At 41.0% G+C, this 22,784-nt stretch overlaps 1 protein-coding gene across 1 annotated transcript in view; it reads left to right on the top strand.

The window, feature by feature from the left end:
- The first annotated feature begins 21,597 nt into the window (after positions 1-21,597).
- The window catches only part of CA10 (carbonic anhydrase 10), a 129,347-nt gene continuing 128,160 nt past the window's right edge, over positions 21,598-22,784 (top strand). Inside the window, exon 1 of the mRNA XM_047756797.1 lies at positions 21,598-21,642. Within this exon, the coding sequence (XP_047612753.1) occupies positions 21,598-21,642 (45 nt within the window). The remainder of the gene's footprint in view (positions 21,643-22,784) is intronic.

The following is a 22,784-nucleotide window of genomic DNA, read 5'->3' as shown; positions in this document are numbered from 1 at the left end:
TCATAATATATGGAAAGAACTTGAGATGTAATAGCCACACTTGGTAACTGGCTGCTCATCACTGATTGAGAGAACATGGATGTCACACCTTCAAGATTTTATTTGGGAGGAAGTCTCCAAGATCCTCTGTCTAGCCCTCCTACCAGATCCTTCAGTAATTGGCCTTAAAAAAAATTGCAAGTAGCAACTCATGAAATCAGACCAACATCAAACAGATCTCCTCTTAAAGCACACAAGGACCCTCTCATTTTACTCTCTGTTCACATTACTATTTGATTATTGCCTGAGGGAAAAATGTGGCTTCCACAAATGGATCACCCTTGTCTTCTCTTGTACCCCTACTTCATCTCCTCTGGGGATGAGCAATCAGTTATTTTTCTTTTTTTTTATTTTCCCAATACATCATTTTTTCCTACTATACAGCATGGTGACCCAGTTACACATACATGTATACATTCTTTTTTTTTCACATTATCATGCTCCATCATAAATGACTAGACAGAGTTCCCAGTGCTACACAGCAGGATCTCATTGCTAATCCATTCCAAAGGCAATAGTCTGCATCTATTAACCCCAAGCTCCCAATCCATCCCACTCCTTCCCCCTTCCCCAGGCAACCACAAGTCTATTCTCCAAGTCCATGATTTTCTTTTCTTTGGTAAGGTTCATTTGTGCCATATATTAGATTCCAGATATAAGTGATATCATATGGTATTTCTCTTTCTGACTTACTTCACTCAGTATGAGAGTCTCTAGTTCCATACATGTTTCTACAAATAGCATTATTTTGTTCTTTTTTATAGCTGAGTAGCATTTCATTGTGTATATATATCACATCTTCCTAATGGACATTTGGGTTGTTTCCATGTCTTGGCTATTGTGGATAGTGCTGCAATGAACATGCGGGTGCACGTGTCTCTTTCAAGGAAAGTTTTGTCTGGATATATGCCCAAAAGTGGGATTGCTGGGTCATATAGTAGTTCTATGCATAGTTTTCTAAGGTACCTCCATACTGGTCTCCATAATGGTTGTACCAGCTTACATTCCCACCAACAGTGTAGGAGGGTTCCCTTTTCTCCACACCCCCTCCAGCATTTGTTATTTGTGGACTATTAATGATGAGCCATTTTGACTGGTGTGAGGTGGTATCTCATGGTAGTTTTGATTTGCATTTCTCTAATAATCAGTGATATTGAGCTTTGTTTCATGTGCTTGTTGGCCATCTTTCTATCTTCCTTGGAGAAATGTCTATTCAGTTATTTTTCCTAGTCAACAATATTAGGATGCACTGGTGAGTGCCCAGGAAATCGTGTTTAACTTATTAGATACAAGTTGAATGCTTTTACTCTCTGGTCCAGTTAAAACAGGGGAAATTCTAAATGTGTTTCCTTGATCCTCAGGATGCATTTAAGCCTGCACCCAACCCTCTTTTACATGTAGCAATTCTGCTAGATTCAGATCAGGTTTTCTCTCCTTCAGGACATTTTTGCACACACACAGGCCCTCTTTTATATATAGATGGTCCCCAACTTAAGATGGTTAAACTTACAATTTTTCAGTTTTATGATGGTGCCAAATCAGTATGCATTCAATAGCAACCATACTTGGAATTCTAAATTTTGACCTTTTGCAGGCTAGTGTGATATATATGCAGGACAATACACTCTTGTGATTTTGGGCGGGCCAGGGACCTACAGCTCCTGGTCAGCCACATAATCACCAGAGTAAACAACTAGTACACTGACAAACGTTCTGTATCCAGACAACCATTCTGTTCCTCACTTTCAACACACTATTCACTAAATTACAAAATATATTCGGAGTTCCCGTCGTGGCGCAGTGGTTAACGAATCCGACTAGGAACCATGAGGTTGCGGGTTCGGTCCCTGCACTTGCTCAGTGGGTTAACGATCCTGCGTTGCCGTGAGCTGTGGTGTAGGTTGCAGACGTGGCTCGGATCCCGCGTTGCTGTGGCTCTGGCATAGGCCGGGGGCTACAGCTCCGATTCGACCCCTAGCCTGGGAACCTCCATATGCCGTGGGAGCGGCCCAAAGAAATAGCAAAAAGACAAAAAAAAAAAAAGAAACAAAATATATTCAACATTTTATTATAAAATCAGCTTTGCATTAGGTGATTTTGTCCCACTGTAGGCTAAGGGAAGTGTCCTGAGCGAGTTTAAGGTAGACTGGGCTAAGCTGTTCTGTAGTTTAGGTGTATTAAATGCATTTCAACTTAATCATATTTTAAAATTATGATGGGTTTATTGGGACGTAACCCAATCATAAGTCAAGGAACATGTGTATTCCAATAGCATCCTTCGTAAACCTCTGTTATGGAACTTACATATTGTATATAATTATAGATTTACTGCTCAGTTCTCACCAGCCTACAGGGACTCTCTCTTTCATCTTCATATTGCCAGTTGTAGCACACTGCTTTGTGGCTGCTTAAGAAATGTCGAATGAAGGACCCAATTTGCTCAATGGTGGCAAAGCCCTGCCTTCAGCTTTCCCATCCCATTAGCCTATCATGGATTCTGAGATATTATCTCAAAGAAAGCCATCCATCCATTGAAAAGACTATGTATAGGAGTTCCCTGGTGGCCTGGTGGTTAAGGACTCGATGTTGTCACTGCTGTGGCTCAGGTTTGAATCCTGGCCTAGGAACTTCTGCATGCCACAGGTACAGCCAAATAAAGAAATAATAAAAAAAATTACGAGACTATGAACAGGCTAAATATTAATCATCCAAATATTATTTTCTCATTGAGTTGCCTTAACAAATGGCAAGAACAGATGGCATTCAAGACATGTTGTCATTATAAAAGGATAAAAATGTTTTTTAAAAAATTTTAAAAAGAATGCACACATAACTGAGAGCAGCCCTGGGAAAGTTGATGTGGGGAGAAACACTCTGCTTTGACTTTTTACTGTTCAGTCTTGCCCTGTCATCAGTTTTCCTCAATGGCCTTTTGTTTCTTTAGATGTGATGAACTCTCAAAATTGACTTCTGAGACAAGTTTGATTTTCTTTTGTTCTAGGAGGAAAGGAAGCATGATTACACACCCATTATGGGCCAAGTACTAGCTACAGTGTAGATTCACAGGGCTCCTCTCTGCATTCTCTTATAAGTGTTAATGAAATTTTTCTATAAAATTAAGGCAGTGGCAATGAAGAGAAGGTTGCTATGATCAGATTGGATTTGATGTAATGCCAGACACTGAAATTTAGAGTCAGGGACCCTGACCTCATAAATGTCCCTACCTGTGTAAGTACACGACATCCTCCTTGCAGAAATGTCCCAGCCAGCAATTTTCAATAGAAAGCTAAGCACTAAGATCAATAGAGCAATATTTTATGAAATTCAATTTATCAGAAGATTTGACGCTTTAAAGATGATGGAATGTCTTATTTATTGGCAATCGTGGAAACTTCAGGAATGTTTGGTGCAGTGAATACTAAAGCCCAAAGGTGATTTGAAATTTCCTGTCCTTGAAAGAAGACAATGATGGAGAGTTGCTTTTGAAAGCTGAATCTCAATCCTAAACCTTCATAGCCAAGATTCTGAGCCCAAATGAAACTGTCATTTGCAATGAATTTTAAGGATTGCTTCTATCAAATGCAAACTCAAAAACAAATAAAAAAACTAAGGTATCTTTACAAGTGGGTACAGCATTCAAAAATATTAGCCTTTCAACTATATCCCTATGCCAAGCCTCTCCCAAATGAAATTGAAACAAAAATCAGGTTAACACTGACAATCACTAAATACAGTGTGGTATCCTAGACTGGATCCTGGAACAGAAAAATGATACAAGTGGAAAATCTGATGAAATCCAAATGAAGTCTTTAGTTTAGTTAATAGTGATGTACCAATGCTAATTTCTTAGTTGTGACAAATATACAATGGTTATATAAGATGTTAACATTAGAAAAATGTGAGTGGGGGTATATAGGAACTCTCTGTACTATCTTTGCAACTTTTCTGTAAGCCTAAAATTATTCCTAAATGTAAAGTTTATTTAAAAAATTTAAGAGGATCAAATCCAGAAATCACTGAGGATGATACATGAAATACAAACCGAGACATGGAATACATCCAAAGACATGAATATGGAGCTCCTTCTCCTGTTATTAGCTGTCCCTGTGGTTAAGTTCTTAACCTACCTGGACCTCAGTTTTCTCATCTCTAAAAACAGGCACAATTAAACCCTCCTCATGTAATTATTGTGGTCATTAAATGACAGAACATATAAAGGAACTTTGCAGATAGTAAATGTTCAGTGCACATTAGTTAAATTTAGTCAAAGGCCAAGACAAGTTAAGTGTCAAAAGCCAAAGAAAAGATTTTTTTTAATAGTGGGAAATCCTTGTTAAAGCATCTCTCACAATTTCTGGACAACCAGGAAAGTCTCATTAAAGGACAGAGAAAGCTGACAGGCATTGCCAGAGTTGCCCATCAGGGACTTCTGCTAAGAGTTTGCATGAGGTTGAATTTGGCACAGTTCCTTTCTTACCTTAAGTAAATACCCCCAATTAATGTATTATTATTATTTCAATTCTCTGACTCATGTAAAAATCCTTTTTCATAAGTTATTTCCAAGTTACCTGAAAAAAACAGCAACCTTGTTTTCCTAGATAAGTTCCTTTGTAGATAAGAATTACTTCAAGGGAAAGAATCCTGATGCTGTTTGTAACTTATTTTTTTCTTATCTCTGTTGTTGGAGAAATAAATAAGCAAAAATAAACAAACTGACATATTTATTTACCTTCTCATCTCCTTTGAAATAGATAGTCAAGTAAATTAAATGTCAGTTAAGGAAAGTACAGCTCAGAGAAGCTGAGCAACCTGCCCAAGACCACCCAGCTAAGAGGAGATGAGTCAGAACTTGACCATGACTCATTCTAAGAGCCATTCTCTCTCCTCAATTTCCTGTTCACTGCACTGAAATCAAGTTGAAGAATCCTAATGAAACTCTCAATCCCTACCTACTTTTCCCCTCTAAAGCAGAGCTTCCCAGCGTGATTGGGTAGCATCTTAGAGGATCATCCACTCCTGCATGGAGACTTGTGAAATTCATTCCATCTACATCTATATTTAAAATCAGCTAGGTACATTTTCACTCTTAGATGCCGCTTATAGAACCAAGCGAATTCTAGCAAGCCTGACTAAGGAGTCCTTGCCCTTAAAGGAGCCACCTCAACGTGGAGCTCCTTAAAGAGACATCCACTGGGCTGGATTGCCCTTGCCCCCATCACCATGAAGTGACTGGTTCTTCACACTGCTTGGGCAACCCCAAATTAGAGTTAGTTCCCAGCACTTTTCTTGCTTCTAAGCCTAGGTCCCTTTTGTTGCCCAGAACTTTTTGTTTTGTTTTGTTTTGTTTGTTTTTTGGGTTTTTTTATTGGGTGCTGTTTACCTTACCTAAAGGATCCCCTGCCTCTTTAGTCTGGATTTCACACTTGATACTGACTTTCTCAGATTCTTTTTTCATGTGTGATTTCAGGGTTCTGAGACTTTCCTAGGTATCCATTTGTCTGTCTGTCCTGAGACATTTCAGTCCTCCAAACCCTATCCCAGAGCCCTCTCAGTTTCCTGACTTTCCTGCTGGATTGTCTGAACCCAGCACACACACACACACACACACACACAGAGAGAGAGAGAGAGAGAGAAAGAGAGAGAGAGAGCTGCCTGATTTGCAAGCACTCATTACATTAAATGCAAAGTTTCAGGAATAACCAGCCTTCTTGTTACAAGTAAATTGGAGATCACAGCATTAATGCAGTAATGGAAATGTAATGAAGGAATTTATTGTCCCTGAAAGACACTATCTGCCACACAAACCCCATGGGGTATCTCCAGACAGTAAGTACAGCTCCACGCCTCTAATTCCTATGGCCCATAATTATCTCAGGAGGACCGTGACCCGGCAGTTCTCCCTATTAAAAGTATATTTCCTTACAAAATGAACTGTGCTTTATTGAATTGCATCATTTTGATCACTGGAAATTGACATATTGGGCTCATTAGCCAGGAAGTTGGATAGTTAATTTATGAGGTTTCCTCAGATCCTGTCCCAGACCACTCATCGAGGGAGCTAAACAGAGCACAATGAGCTGGAAGAAGTTGCTCTGGCAGAGTTGTGTTATATATCTCCCATTACACAGATAATGAACAGAAAGCTTCCCTGGTGCAAATACTGCTTCCCACCCTTTCCTCCCCCCTCCCACCTCAAAATGATTTTGCTTTATTGCAACTTGATACTATGTGATGGGTACAGTCTTATTCTGCTTATTAGCACCATTTTTTGTTTAAAATGCTTCAACTGCTAAGATGAAAAGGCGATCTGAGTCTTTGCCTTTATCTTTAATATTTAAAACTGTTCACACAACCTTTTAAAAATCAAATATTGATGCTGCTACCTGTTGTTCTTCAAAGTGGAGCAATTATACTGCAGGCCCTTCTCGGCAAGCCTGCCTTTATTAGAAACGAGAATGGGGATGTTAAGGAGGCATTTCTTTCTCTCTCCATGGAAAGCTGGGAAGAGCGTTTGGCTCTTATTAAAGAAAAGTGCTGAGGCAGCCACTAGTGGGCGGGCTGACAAGGGATACAGAGATGCAAGAAGCATCCTCAAAGTAGATTCTGCAGAATGGTGGGGCGCCCTTGGAACTATATAGCCTTCTAGGCTCTCAGCCAGTTTGCCCACAGGAGGCCAGCTTCCTTCAACCTCTGCAACCTAGATTCCTGGAGAACATTGGTCTGGACAAAGAAATGGTTCCACAGTTCCCTCTAGTGGCTGTTCCCAGAAGCTACAAGCATCATGCAATCCTCATCTTCAGTCAGCAGTATCCAACTCAGGGCCTGCCCTGTGCCAAGGACCAGGGATACTGAGCTGACTAAGACATGCAGCCTATTCTCAAATTCCCCTTGGAGGGGAAAAATACACAGGAAGATAACTATAAAGCAATGTGTATGTTGTTTATAAAGCTCAGTATGCCATGGGAACACCAGGACAGTATCATCACCGAGCCAGTGGAGTCTCAAAAGACTTTGAGGAAGTGATCTGGAAAGATGAAAAGGGGTTCTCCAAGCAGAGGTAAAAGAGATAAAGCTCAGGGCATGATGGTAGGGCCTACTGTGCCACTACAAGATGATAGGCATGAACAATTAGGAGAAATTTTAAGTTTAGTTGAGATATTGTTTATCATCCATTCTAAAGATGTACATTTTCTTTGCATATTTTTACATCTCCTTGAGATATCCTTTAGAATGGTGGTGTGTTATTTCATTTGCAGAATTTTTTCTTTTCATGCTGGGACATAAAATCATGGTGCATTTTACAAATCAATGGCATCTGAGATTTGAGGAAATACAGTAAAATAAAGGCTTAAATTAGGCAGTGGGCTGGAGGTGGAAAGAAGAGGACAGCATAAAAAAGGGACAGGACAAGATGAGGGACAGAGAGAAGGGGACAGATTATAGAGGCTTTTAGAAAGTGGTATTTTTTTTTTTTTGTAATTGGTGAATGATTGTACGTCAGAAAAAGAAGAGGTGAGTTCCTCTGTGGAGTGTGTGTGTAGGTAAACAATTGGAAGAAACTAGTAAAAATGGGTTTGGCTGTATTTCAGGTTTTGCTGTGACTATAAAAGAGGTGGGTGTTGCATAACAGGTGCCATGAGATCACTTCACTGGATAGAAATCTGCAGGGGTTTTCAGTGGAAGCAGGACAGGGAGAGCATGTGGGAAAGAACTGGATGGTTTCTTTTGGGTTCTCTGGGCTTAAGATTGCCTTCTGCTTATAGGAAATAGGAGCACCACATTACCTTTAATTTGCTCCAATTTATCTGGTGAATACACTCTCCTGTTTTCAGCTGCATCAATTGTACAAATAACTTTTGAGCCATTCAGTACTTTTTGTCATGGATGAGCCTGAAGAGTGCCATTTGCTTCCCTATTCTGGATACCCAGAAAGACAATTTTAGGATCCGCCACAAAGAATCTCTACTCCCACTGCACACACACACCTCACTGGCTTCCTTCAGTAGGCATTTTCCAATATTAAGGACCCAAATTGGCTGATATAACTGTCACTTTGGAGCCATGAAATAGAATATCAGTTGTGTAAAACTGGGCCATGTATTTCTGAGATATTGGTTATTATAGTATTTATCTTCTCATCCCTAAGGTGAGATTCTAGCTGGTGCTGTCAGCTACTTAACCATTTCTTTAGGGCTTTTATTGGTTGCTGATTTCTAGATTTTATTCCTATTAGTCAAAGACTCGGGAAGAGGGAGAGGAAGGTCAACAAGGGTGATGAGGCTGGTGGCAGTGGTGATAGGCATTACAGAGGAGGGGAGTGGGGTTTCTCAGATATAGAAATGTGGTAAATCAGAAGAACAAGTATGTAGGGAAGAACATCCCAGCAGGAAATCATTTTTTAAGAAAAGCATGCTTTCCTAACATAATTTCACATCATGTGAAAGGAGTGGTATAGGCATACTCTCAAATATTCCCTCCCTTGCTTGCTGGCTTTGCAACCTAAACAAACCCATGAACCTCTCAGAACCTGGTTTTCCTTATTTGCGATGCAGAGAACCTCACAGCTTTTGTTAAAAAATGAAGGAGATGACCCATGTAAGCACGAGAAGGGAGGCTGTCACACCCTGTTCACAGATATCCTGTGTCACCCTCACCCTTTGTTGCTCCTATCTCAGTCACTCCCCTTCCCTCCCCTCCCCTTTGCACATCTTGTATTTTTCCATCCCTGAGTCTACGTATCTCTGGACATCCACATCCTACCCATCTATAAGGCCCATTTCGGATGCCAGGCCCTCGGGGAAACATTGCTGGCACTTCTAAACAGAAGGCATCCCTCCCTCCTCACACCCATAACTGTTAAGTATGTGGTCCACATGGGCGCTTTCACACATACCATCTCTGACACCCACAGCACAGTGACCTATTTGCCCTTACTGAGCCTCAGTTTCTTCATTGAAATGGAAGTAATAAAAATATCTGCTTCCTGTGGCAGTGGGCAGGATCAAATGCATGCAGAGCATCAGACAACAGGGTTCAATGGATGGTTGTGATGCTGATGTAGTTGTAGTTGTAGATGTAAATGTGACCTCTAGTCAGAAAATGCAATTTACTTGGTTGCTTGCTTCTAGAAAGGATGCATGCTGTTTCTAGAAATCAGGGTCTTTTTTCACAGTCATCTCTCCCTTGTTAGGGACTTCAGCAGTAAATAGCTGTGGTGATGAATCCACTAGAATAAGTGCATCGGGGATGGAGTCCTGTTTGAATTTCAGTTGTGGGTTATATTTAATCATCAGCCAAAGGCTTTGAGTCTTCCTTCCATGGCATAGGGAATATTCTTTATACTTGCAGAGCCACTGATAAATGCAAAGAATATCAAAACTGGGCAATAATGTAAAGCCTCAAATGCACAGTTGTTAACTGACAAGTTAACAAGCTTTGATCAATGTAGAATAAATGACCTTCATGTTGGGAACAGAAGCTGTCTAATCCAGGGAGGAGACGAAGCAGGGGGATGGCAGCACTTGGGAATTCTTCCATGATCTCTCAACAAATACACCTGTGAACAAAAAGTTTCCCACTTTTATGTCATTGATCTTCTCAGCTTACTGCATAATTTTCAGATTCAACCAACTTAGGAATATTAAGAGGTTTATAATTTAGATAATGGGACATTATGCATTCTTAGTAAATAGCACTAGGCCATGCATTACTGGGTTTCAAGGTCAGTAGATTCTAAACACCAATCCAGGCAACTGTCATTTGTCTGCTCTCATGCATGGCTGCCCCATAAAATTTGCTATACAAATCACAAAAAAAGGAAGAAGAGAGGAGAAGAAAGGAGAAAAGAAAAACCTGGACAGATAGGGAGCTGTGTATTTGGGTGAGAAACAGACACAAGTGACTAACACTGTATTCCTAATTTATTCCTGGGTGTTTAGTGCTCCTCAGAGTCTAGCATCTCCAGCAGCTGTCAAGCTGGCCTGCTCCTGCAATAACAGGAGTAAGAGGGAGAACTGATTGGAAAAGAAAACTGAGTAGGCTACATTGTCCAATATGGTAACCACTCGGCACATGTGGCTATTGAGTACTTGAAATGTGGCAAGTTTGAATTGGAATGTGTTTTGAGTGTAAAATATCCACTGAATTTCAAAAACTTATTATGAAAAAGTAATTAAAACATCTCATTATTAATTTTTGCACAGGTTGCATGCTGAAGTAAAATTTTGGATATATTGGGTTAAATGACATATGGTCTTTTTTAAAGTTTTTTTTTTAAGTTTCATTAAGTTGACTTACAATATTGTGTTAGTTTCAGGTATATAGAAAAATGAAATATGTTCTTAATGGTAATTTTACTGTCTTTTTTTTTAAAGGTAATCACTAAAAAATTTTAAATTGCAAATGTAACTCACTTTCTATTTCTGTGGACAGCTGCTCTAGACTAGCTCCTGGGCCCACATCATAACCAGTGTACCACAGCCAAGATTTAGTGTCAGAGGTGATTATCCATGGAGTATATTATTTCACTTTAAGAAATCATGTTTTTTACTTTTAAAATTCAAAATATACCAAAGGACAGAGATGAAAAGTGAGTTTTGTGCCCCCTGCCCCTCCTTTTTCTGATTTTTCTTGGTTTCTTCCCCAGAGGCAAGCATCACCTTGTGTCCTCTACACCCTTCCAGGATTGCCCAGGAAATGACACTCCCCAGCATCCCCATGGTCTCCACCCCTCCCTGGTGTCTCACACCTTGCCTATCTCACTTAAGTTACCTGCTGACCACTATGAGCATTCGAGTATGTCCTAGAGGGTAGCAGCTTGTGATAAACAAGCGTCTATAGGGGCAAGAACACTGTGGGAGATAAACATTAAATAATTAACTTGCATACAATGATGTGAGGAAGGAGCAAAGGGACTTATTCTCGAATTATCCTCTAAACATTGGCTATATCTAATTTCTTTGAAAAACTGACATCAAGGATTCTAACACGATCAGTAGGACCAGGGACAGCCACATGGGTGAGTGTTAAGAAGGTGGTCTATGCTCTGCGAGTGCCCGGGTGGCACTGCATCTCCCTATAAGGCATTTTCCTCTTTGGAAATCAAATAACTGGAGATAGTTACCTGCCTAAAACCTTATGAATCAAGGATTGAATTAAATGACATTAAGCTAGAAATAACTTTCCTAAGACAAATTTTAGCGTGTTAATTAAGGTGGCCTAACCTTGAATTTTTCAGTTTAAGGATAAACAGTGGCCTGAAGATGAGTTTCTGTATAGCTCACTCTATATATTTAGAAAGAGCTTTTATACTATCACCTTTATAATTATCAAAGCAACTCCTTAAGGCCTGGAGGATGGGAAAAGGATAAAAAAATTACTCTGTATTACTGTGCCCCCCCACACACACACTGGCATTGAATTGGTTAAAATGAACATTAAGGACAGCCTGGAAGAAGATGACAATTTTCTGAGTCCCACCTCAGACCTATGGAGTCAGTCTTGGGGTAGAATTGGGGCCACACCCAGATATGGTGCTCAGAATAGCATCCTGTCCACTTCTTTGCAATAAGTAGGAATCATTTAAGCATCGTTCAGCTACTGGGGATACAAAAAGATACAGGAAAGGTAAATACAAATAAACATGCCTACAGTATTTTCCAAAAAAAATAGATATATTTAAATTTATAGGAGTGTACTCAACCTAAGCTTGATTTGGGCTGGCACAGATATCTGAGGTGGTTTCCCAACCCACAAAAGGAGCAGATGAGCAGATATTTCCATGGGGGCAGTACTGGGGTCAGTCAGCTGATACACATTGATTCTGGTTACTCTATCCAATTAGTCACTCAATAAAGAGTCCAAAAAGTTGGATACAGACAACCAATGAGAGGGCTGGCAAGGACTCTGCAGGCACTCAAAGGCTAGAAGGCTAAGATTTAAAGCAGAGTTCTAGTCCAGATAAGGAATTGGAAAACTAATCCTGAAACCAAAACTGAACCATGGTGAAACAGATGAGGCCTGCTTGTCAAGGGTTAAGAGAAGCACAGTGAAGCAGAAAGAGACCAACTCTGAAATCACACAGTCGGCATCCAAACTCTGACTCACTAAACCACTAGCCAGGTGACACCTGGCAAGTTGCATGACCCCCTATGTGTCAGTTAGCTCATCTGAAAAATGGGAAAATCATACCTACCTTGCAGATTTTGTGTATTTAAAATGTTCATAGAGCACCTAAGGAGACACATAAGACAAAGTACTAAATCTAAATTTTACTCAATATTAAATTATTAAAATGACATTACATTAATAAAATCATTGGTTGGTAACAGCGGCTCAATAAGCAAGTACTACATAGGACTCACACTGGAAAACTCTACAGCAGGGCAATAGTGGAAAAACTCACTCCAGACACCTCTTACTGGTGTCCCCTCCCTACTCAGACTGAGCAAACCTGGGGCGTAAGCAAAGGGCGTCAGTGCCAACAACTACATGAAGCAAGAATATGTCCAGCCTAATGTCAATCAACTGCACATGGTCCCCTGGAGAGAACTGAAGGATAAAGAACACTCTCTTTACATAGCTACACCCTGAGGGTGTAGGCAGCATCTTTCACACCTGCTCTCAATTCCTCTTGTTATTATCACTACCACCAATCACGCTCGAGGTAATTTGCTGCAGTGGTACTAAATAGCATTCCTGAAAAGTTTGAGTTGAAAGATACCATCTGTTATTTGAAGAGTCAATATTACCATACATAGGTTCAATTTTATCTTAATAATAATAATAATAGAATTAATGTAATAATAATCAGCACATTTGATCATTTCTGGGTTTTTTTTTCAATATTGACTCCAAAATCCTAGTCTCTTCACATAGGAAAAGCAGAGTGACTCAGATGGATGAGATAGAGAAATATTAGTAAACTTTGCATTCTTTTTTTTTTATTTTCCAACTGAACAGCAAGGGGGTAGGGTTATCCTTACATGTATACGTTACAATTACATTTTTTCCCCCACCCTTTCTTCTGTTGCAACATGAGTATCTAGACATAGTTCTCAATGCTATTCAGCAGGATCTCCTTGTAAATCTATTCTAAGTTGTGTCTGATAACCCCAAGCTCCCGATCCCTCCCATTCCCTCCCCCTCCCATCAGGCAGCCACAAGTCCTTCTCCAAGTCCATGATTTTCTTTTCTGAGGAGATGTTCATTTGTGCTGGATATTAGATTCCAGTTATAAGTGATATCATATGGTATCTGTCTTTGTCTTTCTGACTCATTTCACTCAGTATGAGAGTCTCTAGTTCCATCCATGTGGCTGCAAATGGCATTATGTCATTCTTTTTATGGCTGAGTAGTATTCCATTGTGTATATATACCACATCTTCCGAATCCAATCCTCTGTCGATGGACATTTGTGTTGTTTCCATGTCCTGGCTATTGTGAATAGTGCTGCAATGAACATGCAGGTGCACGTGTCTCTTTTAAGCAGAGTTTTGTCCGGATAATGCCCAAGAGTGGGATTGCTGGGTCATATGGAAGTTCTATGTATAGGTTTCTAAGGTATCTCCAAACTGTTCTCCATAGTGGCTGTACCAGTTTACATTCCCACCAACAGTGTAGGAGGGTTCCCTTTTCTCCACACCCCCTCCAGCACTTGTTATTTGTGGATTTATTAATGATGGCCATTCTGAATGGTGTGAGGTGATATCTCATGTTAGTTTTGATTTGCATTTCTCTTATAATCAGCGATGTTGAGCATTTTTTCATGTGTTTGCTGGCCATCTGTATATCTTCTTTGGAGAAATGTCTATTCAGGTCTTTTGCCCATTTTTCCATTGCTTGATTGCTTTTTTTGCTGTTGGGTTGTATAAGTTGTTTATATAGTCTAGAGATTAAGCCCTTGTCGGTTGCATCATTTGAAACTATTTTCTCCCATTCTGTAAGTTGTCTTTTTGTTTTCTTTTGGGTTTCCTTGGCTGCGCAAAAGCTTGTCAGTTTGATGAGGTCCCATGTGGTTATTTTTGCTCTAATTTCGATTGCATTGGGAGACTGACCTGAGAACATATTCATGCTGTTGATGTCAGAGAGTGTTTTGCCTATGTTTTCTTCTAGGAGTTGGATGGTGTCCTGTCGTATATTTAAGTCTTTCAGCCATTTGGAGTTTATTTTTGTGCATGGTGTGAGGGTGCGTTCTAGTTTCATTGCTTTGCAGGCAGCTGTCCAGGTTTGCCAGCAATGCTTGCTGAATAGACTTTCTTTTTCCCATTTGATGTTCTTGCCTCCCTTGTCAAAGATTAATTGACCATATGTGTCAGGGTTTATTTCCAGATTCTCTATTCTGTTCCATTGGTCTGTCTGTCTGTTTTGATACCAGTACCACACTGTTTTGATGACTGTGGCTTTGTAGTATTTCTTGAAATCTGGGAGAGTTATGCCTCCTGCTTGGTTTTTGTTTCTCAAGATTGCATTGGCGATTCTGGGTCTTTTGTGGTTCCATATAAATTTTTGGATTGTTTGTTCTAGTTCTGTGAAAAATGTCATGGGTAATTTGATAGGGATTGCATTGAGTCTGTAGATTGCATTGGGTAGTATGGCCATTTTTACAATATTGATTTTCCCAATCCAGGAACATGGAATATCTTTCCATTTCTTTACATCTTCTTTGATTTCTTTGATTAAAGTTTTATAGTTCTCGGCATATAGGTCCTTGACCTCCTTGGTCAGGTGTATTCCGAGGTATTTGATTTTGTGAGGTGCAATTTTAAAAGGTATCATATTTTTGTATTCCTTTTCTAATAGTTCATTGCTGGTATACAGAAATATAACTGACTTCTGAATGTTAATCTTATATCCTGCTACTTTGCTGAATTTATTAATCAGTTCAAGTAGTTTTGGGGTTGAGTCCTTAGGGTTTTCTCTGTATAGTATCATGTCATCTGCATACAGTGACAATTTTATCTCTTCTCTTCCTATATGGATGCCTTTTATTTCTTTTGTTTGTCTAATTGCTGTGGCTAGGACTTCCAAAACTATGTTGAAGAGCAGTGGTGAGTGTGGGCATCCCTGTCTTGTTCCATATTGGAGTGAGAAGGCTTTCAGTTTTTCCCCATTGAGGATTATATTTGCTGTGGGTTTATCACAAATGGCTTTGATTATATTCAGGAATGTTCCCTCTATACCCACTTTGGTGAGGGTCTTGATCATGAATGGATGTTGGACTTTGTCAAATGCTTTTTCTGCGTCTATTGAGAGGATCAAATGATTTTTGACTTTTTTTTGGTTAATGTGGTGTATGATGCTGATTGATTTGCATATGTTGAACCATCCTTGTGAACCTGGGATGAACCCTACCTGGTCATGGTGTATAATTTTTTTGATATGTTGTTGGATTCAGTTGGCTAAGATTTTGTTGAGAATTTTTGCATCTATATTCATCAATGATATTGGGCGATAGTTTTCTTTTTTGGTGGTATCTTTGTCTGGTTTTGGAATGAGGGTGATGGTGGCATCATAGAATGTCTTTGGGAGTATTCCTTCTTCTTCAACATTTTGAAAGAGTTTAAGGAGGATGGGCACCAATTCCTCTTTATATGTTTGATAAAATTCACCTGTGAAGCCATCTGGTCCTGGGCTTTTATTTGTAGGGAGTGTTTTTATGACATCTTCAATTTCATTTCTAGTGATCGGTCTGTTCGGTTGGTCTGTTTCTACTTGACTTAGTTTTGGCAGGCTGTAAGATTCTAGAAAAGTGTCCATTTCTTCCAGATTGTCAAATTTGTTGGCATATAGTTGTTCATAGTATTCTCTTATGGTTTTTTTGTATTTCTGCAGTATCTGTTGTGATTTCTCCTTTTTCATTTCTAATTTTGGTTACTTGGGTTCTTTCTCTCCATTTTTTAGTGAGTCTGGCCAGGGGTTGGTCACTTTTGTTCACCTTTTCAAAGAACCAGCTCTTGGTTTTATTAATTTTCTCTATTGTTTTTTGAGTCTCTATTTTATTGATTTCTTCTTTGATCTTTATAATTTCCTTCCTTCTGCTGACTTTACGTCTTTTTTGTTCTTCTTTTTCTAGTTCGTTTAGGTGGAGGGTTAAGTTGTCCATTTGGGATCTTTCTTCTTTTTTGAGAAAGGCCTGTATTGCTATAAATTTCCCTCTGAACACTGCTTTCGCAGCATCCCATAGATTTTGAGTGGTTGTGTCTTCATTATCATTTGTTTCAAGGTAGTTTTTAATTTCCTTCTTGAGTTCCTCATTGACCCATTGGTTTTTTAGTAGCATGTTGCTTAGTCTCCATGCAGTAGGTTTTTTCTCTTTCCTTTTCCCATAGTTGATTTCTAATTTCATGGCCTTGTGGTCAGAGAAGATACTTGAGATAATTTCTATGCTCCTAAATTTGTTGAGATTAGCTTTGTGTCCCATATGTGGTCGATTCTTGAGAATGTTCCATGTGCATTTGAGAAGAAAGTGTATTCTGCTTTTTTTGGATGTAGTGTCCTGAAGATGTCAATTAAGTCTAACTTTTCTATTGTTTCCTTTAGGATCTCTGTTGCTTTATTGGTTTTCTGTCTAGAGGATCTGTCCATTGATGTGAGGGGGGTATTAAGGTCTCCTAGTATGATTGTATTCTCATCAATATCTCCCTTTATGTCTGTTAATATTTGTTGTATGTATCTGGGTGCTCCTGTATTTGGGGCACATATGTTGACGATAGTAACATCCTCTCCTTGAATGGATCCCTTAATCATTAAATAGTGTCCTTCTTTGTCTTTCTTTATGTCTTTTGTTTTAAAGTCTATTTTGTCTGATATGAGCATTGCGACTCCTGCTTTTCTGTCCTGTCTATTGGAGTGAAATATTTTTCCCCACCCTTTCACTTTCAATCTATATGTATCTTTTGTCCTAAGGTGCGTTTCTTGTCGGCAGCATATTGAATGTTTTTGCCTTTTTATCCACTCAGCCACTCTGTGTCTTTTGATTGGAGCATTCAGTCCATTGACATTTAAGGTAATAATTGATAGATGGTTATTTATTGCCATTTGAACCTCATGTTCCAGTTGATTCTATGGTTCTCCATTCTTCCTTTCTTTTTTTTTTTTTTTGGTTGGATGGTCTCCTGTTATTATCTGCTTGAGTGTATTTTTTTTTTCATTTTTTGAAAATGCAATATTTGGTTTTGGCTTGTGGTTGCCCTGTTTTTTAAGTATGCTAACCCCCTCCCATAATTGTGTGTTTGTCCTGTAAGTTCAAACACTTCATTACTATATTAAAATTAAGAAGAGAAACATACAAACAAACAAAAAGGGTTATTTACTTCCTAACATCCCTTGCCCACATTTTATGGTTTTGATGACTCTTTTTTATTTTTTTCTTTTTAATTTTATTTTGTTTGAGGCCTGTTCATGATTAAATCTTTATGCTGGCTTATTTGAGTGACTGCTCTCTGATTGCGGTTTCCTCAGTCCTAGTTCTTCCTCTTCTTCTTTTTTTTTTTTCTTTTTTCTTCCCTTTCCTTCCTTTCTTTTTGGTTTAGAGAAGCCCTTTCAATATTTCCTTTAACCTGGGTTTTGTGTTGCAGTATTCTTTAAGTTTTTGTTTGTTGGAAAAAATTTTATTTCCCCTTCTATTTTAAATGATATTCTTGCTGGATAGAGTATTCTAGGTTGCATATTTTTTCCTTTTAGCACTTTAAATATCTCTTGCCATTCCCTCCTGGCCTGTAGTGTTTCTGTAGAAAGTCAGCTGATATTCTTATGGGGGTTCCCTTGTAGGTAACATTCTGCTTTTCTCTTGCTGCCTTTAGGATCCTCTCTTTATCACTAACTTTTGCCATTTTTATTATGATGTGTCTTGCTGTGGGTCTGTTTGGGTTCAGTTTGTTTGGGGCCCTCTGTGCTTCTTGTATCTTGAACCCAGTATCCTTTAGATTTGGGAAGTTTCCAGCGATAATTTCTTCAAATATATTTTCCATCCCCTTATCTTTTTCTACTCCTTCTGGAATTCCTATTATGTGTAGATTGGCCCGCTTTATATTATCCCATAGGTCTCTTATATTGCTTTCCAGTTTTTTGATTTGGTGTTCTGTCTGTTGACCGGATTGAGTGATTTCCATTATTCTATCTTCCATATCACTGATTCATTCTTCTACATTATTCATTCTGGTTTTTACTGCCCTTAGTTCAGTTTGCATCTCTGCAAATGAATGGTCTAGTTTTTCTTGGCTCCTCCTTATATTTTCTGGTTCCTTTCTGAGGGTATCTGCATTGCTGTTCATATCTTCTCTTAATTCCTTCAGTATTTTCACTATTTCTCTTTTGAACTCCAGGTCTGTCAGACTGCAGAGATCTGTTTCATTGTTGACTGTTTTAGGTGAGTTCTCCTGTTGGTTTGACTGGGGGTGGTTTCTCAGCTTCTTCATCTTGCTTGTTGTTTTCTTTCTCCTGAGGGAGTTGTACTCTCCATTATCGGGCAGTGTTTGCCTTGTCACTGCCATGGGATATTTCCTGAGGGCTGGCATTGTTGGTCAATCTTTTTTGAGGCAGTGTGGCTTTTCTGGAGTGTTGATGGGGCTAACAGTGTTTCTTTGAAGCAAAGGAGGGCTTCCTGAGGGCAGACAGGACTGGGAGGTCCACACCACGATGGTAGCAGATTTCACTTGGTCATGCAGAGCTTGCTCTGGTGTTTTTAGGCTGTGGGGTTCTTGCAGGGGGTTGGCGGTGTTGGGCAGCTGTTCCTCAGGAGTGCAGCACCCCCTGGGGGCTGGAGCAGCTATCTGGGTCACTGAGAACCTAAGAGGCTCTTCCCTAGGGCAGCCCAACTCAGAAGGATGGCCTGAGAATGTAGGCAGATCTTTTCACAGTCTGGCCAAGCTTGTTGCAGCTTTTCTGGGATGCAGGGGCTCCTCTAGGGGGCTGGTGGTGCTGAGTAGCTATTCCACGGCAGTGGGGCACCCCCTAGGGGCTTGGGCGGGTAGCAGGGCCACTGGAAACCAAAGAGGCTCCTCCCGGGGGCAGCCCAACTCAGAAAGACCGTCTGAGATCTTTTCCTGGCTCAGCCAGGATTGTTGCAGCTTTTCTGGGCTGCAGGGGGTCCTGCCTGGAGCTGGCAGTCCTATGCAGCTGATCCACTAGGGCACCCCCTGGGGGCTAGGGCGGGTAGCAGAGCCATTGGAAACCGAAGAGGCTCCTCCCTGGGGCAGCCCGACTCAGAGAAACCGTCCGGGAATTAGGCAGATCTATTCACTGCCTGGCTAGGCTTGTTCTAGCTTTTCTGGGCTGCAGGTCTTTTCTCGGGGGCTGGTGGTGTTTTGTGCTACTCTGCGGAGGTGTAGCCCCTCCAAAGGGCAAGCAGGCCTGTGCAGGGACAGCCCTGCGGTGGTAGGCTTCAGGCAATTGTTGAGGCCAGCCCTCCTGGATGGCAGGTAGCCCCAGGTTCGGTGAGAGCGTAGGGGGTGGTGGGGGTGGGGGGAGGGGATGCACTGGGAAGCACAGCTTTCAGCTAGCTAACCAGCCTGTAAGCTTGCTGTGGTGTGGGGGGTATTCTATGGGGACCCACCCCTTCTTCTCTCCCCTCCCCAGCACGGGCGCAGACCAGGCTCTTTTCCCAGGTTCCCTCTGATGCGGCTTTCCACTTCCCCGCCCCTAGAGTATTGCTCCCTTCCTCTGCAACAGCTTTGTTTTCTAGTCTCCCAGGCAGTCTCTGCCCCCCCATCAAATGGTTTCTAGACCTCCCAAGCAGTTTCAGCTCCGCCCCGCCCCCCCAGCCCAGGGACTATCCTCTGGAGCCTAGGTCTCGGTGCCCAGCCCCCACCCAGGCGTCCCCCGGCCCTTTCTCGGGGACCAACCTCTGGAGCCAAGGTCTCGGTGCCCAGCCCCCACCCAGGTGTCCCCAGGCCCTTTCTCGGGGACTAACCTTCGGAGGCGAGGTCTCAGTGCCCAGCCCCCACCCAGGCGTCCCCCGGCCCTTTCCCGGGGACTAACCTCTGGAGCCGAGGACTCGGTGCCCAGCCCCCACCCAGGCATCTCAATTTTTGGTGACTGTGCCCATAGTTCAGATGGTCCGTTCGGTTCTTGATCGGCTTTTCCGTACTCCAACTTACTGCTACACTCTTCTCTGCATCTGGAGATTCCTCTGGTTCGTTTGATCTTTCCCCCGTGTAGGTGACTTTCCAGGGTGTGGGATCCCTTTCTCCTCCGCAGTTCCCTTTCGGGAGCGCCCGGCCCGCTCGGATTCACCTTCTCTCACTTTCCTCTTTTCTCCCGTTCTGCCCCATAATGTCACGAACTTCTTGCCATTATTGGAGTTTAGGTTCTTCTGCCAGCGATTGGTTGCTGTTCTGCGCGAGTTATTTATTCTGTAGATGTGCTTTTTTTTGTTGTGTTTGTGGGAGAGGGCGAGCGTGTCCCCCTACTCCTCCGCCATCTTGTCCTCTCTCCCAAACTTTGCATTCTTAAGGAAGAAACCTCTATCCTACTTACAGGGTTAAGAGTGGTGGGTGAGATGTTGGAAGTACTTCTTTAACCCTCCTATGCAACTCCACTATGGCAACTCAAAGCAGGTCATTCAGGTCCAGTTTCATTTTCTTTTTTACCCATAGCTCAGTCACTTCCTTTATAACTGCTCCAACCCATAAGCTCCAAATATTTATCTTCCCTTTCTTTCAAAGTTACATTGCAAAAATGCCTGCTCCTAATACTCCATATCCTTTACCGCCATCTCTCCTCTCAACATCTAGTCCCCTCCATTTCTACTCAGTACACTAAAATCTATACAGCATAAAACATCTGGGCAAGCACCAAGAGGAGCTCCATATTCAGATAAATGATATGTCAAATGGTGTGTCCAGATGTCAAGCTGAATTTTTTCTATTTTTTATGGGCTATGGTATTTGTGTATCCACATCCTTAGTTCTCCAGCATTTCTAACTCTGCATTAGTGTGCTTGTGTACCATCTGTGTAAAATAATTTAAAGGATAAACGAAAGAATGATAGGAGGGGAGATGTGCTGCACAGAGCAAGAAATAGTTAACTGGGTTGATTTCTGGTCTTGGGTCTGCTACTAACTTGTACAATTTTCAGTTAAGTCTGTCAACATTTCTGTGTCCCAGTTTCCTGGATTATTGAGTAAACAATTGGGGTTGATTATCTCTGATGTCCTTTTAACTTTAAAATCTACACTACCCAATTTTGCCATTCTATGTATATGCCACACTGCAGTGAGACCAATAACTTGACTACAATTGCTTCTGCCACATTGTTTATTCTTGCAGTGTTACCTCCAGAGTGCCTATATGAGCAAGCAGTCCACTGGCTTCTTGCATTCAGCCTTTACAAATCAGCCCTTTGAGCTATGTCTTGAGCTACTCTGCAGGAATCCTGACTACATGATGTCCTTAAATCTCTTAGACGCACTGATTACATTCAGAGAAGACCTATTACACACCTCAGTAGAGCAGTCAGAGACAAATGATAGGAAACCTCAGTTGTAAAGAAAGGACACCTAATTTATATGACATGATTGTTGAAACCTCTTAACTAATTCCTATAGGCATTGAGCCAACATGAGCTCAGTCACCCAGCTGCCAAGCCAACACAAGGATAGTCAGGTATGACCCATTTCTAAATTGCCACCAAGTATGGACTGGGATTCTTCTGCTGCCCAGGGTCTAGAAATCCCCAAGGGTTGGTTCAGGCCTGTTCTGGCTAAGCAAATTAAACCCAATTCGGCACATATTTGGGCTTTAACAGTTTATCCCTAATCCCAGAAGCTACTTATAAGCTAAACGATTTCCTGAACACTCTTTCTGCCCATTTCTGACCTCTTCTCTTTAAGAGCTGTAGAATTTGGTATCAAACAGACCAGAGCTAGATTCTAGCTCTGCCAATTTCTAACTTTGGAGCTTTCGGTAGAGTCATGTAACCCCTGTGAGCCTCTATCTCTTCTTCTGTGGAACATGAATGACAATGCCTTCCTAACATGAGCAGTGCAGAAATTAAACGAAAACACAAGTGCAGGGTCTGGCACACACCACAATCACCACTGCTGTTGTGGATGTTAGAGTTAGAGCCATCAGCCCAATGTGTTCATTCAAATTACGGAAAAGCAATTTGCTCAAGAAGACTGTATCCTAGAGGCAAGAGTGCCAGCAATCCTCTGCTATGAGTGAGCAGGTCCTCTGCAATCTCCATGTTGAAAAATAAAAGACGATTTTTAAAATTCTAAAGATTACAAGGTCACTGAGAAATAGAGTGCAGCTTCTTTATGGTAGATTTAAAGTTGTTCTCTGAGACAGCAGGAAGACCATGAGTTTTGGGTCATGAAGTCTTTTTTTGAGTGCTAGTGCCCTTCCTCTATCTTCTTATAACCTTGAGTAGTCTTTAGCCTCTCTGCACCTAGTTTTCTGATCTAGGAAGTGATGTGGCTTCTGACACATAGCTGGTCCTCAGAGTTTGTGGATGCCCTCCAGCCAGCCTTTCCCAACTGTATTGAGAATGCAAGTGGCCCTGGTACATGTCAGATGGCCAGCTCTCTCTTTCACACAGCTAAACTCTTTTTCCTGTGTGATACTCCATTTGCAGAGTTGCATTTCCATGGAAGCTGTGCAGAGTTACTTCTGAGTAGTTACAGGAGATTTCAGTCAGACTGCCTTGAGAGAGAATACAGTAGAAACCTCATATAGGCTTTGCATCACACCAAACAAGTCACTACTTATTGAATATTTGAAGGTAAGTTTTACTCGAGCTTAGC

Source organism: Phacochoerus africanus, chromosome 14, assembly GCF_016906955.1.
Source record: "Phacochoerus africanus isolate WHEZ1 chromosome 14, ROS_Pafr_v1, whole genome shotgun sequence".
NCBI classification, from domain to species: Eukaryota; Metazoa; Chordata; class Mammalia; order Artiodactyla; family Suidae; genus Phacochoerus; species Phacochoerus africanus.
Note: the sequence above shows the minus strand (reverse complement) of the source record. Positions and strands in the feature narration are given on the sequence as shown.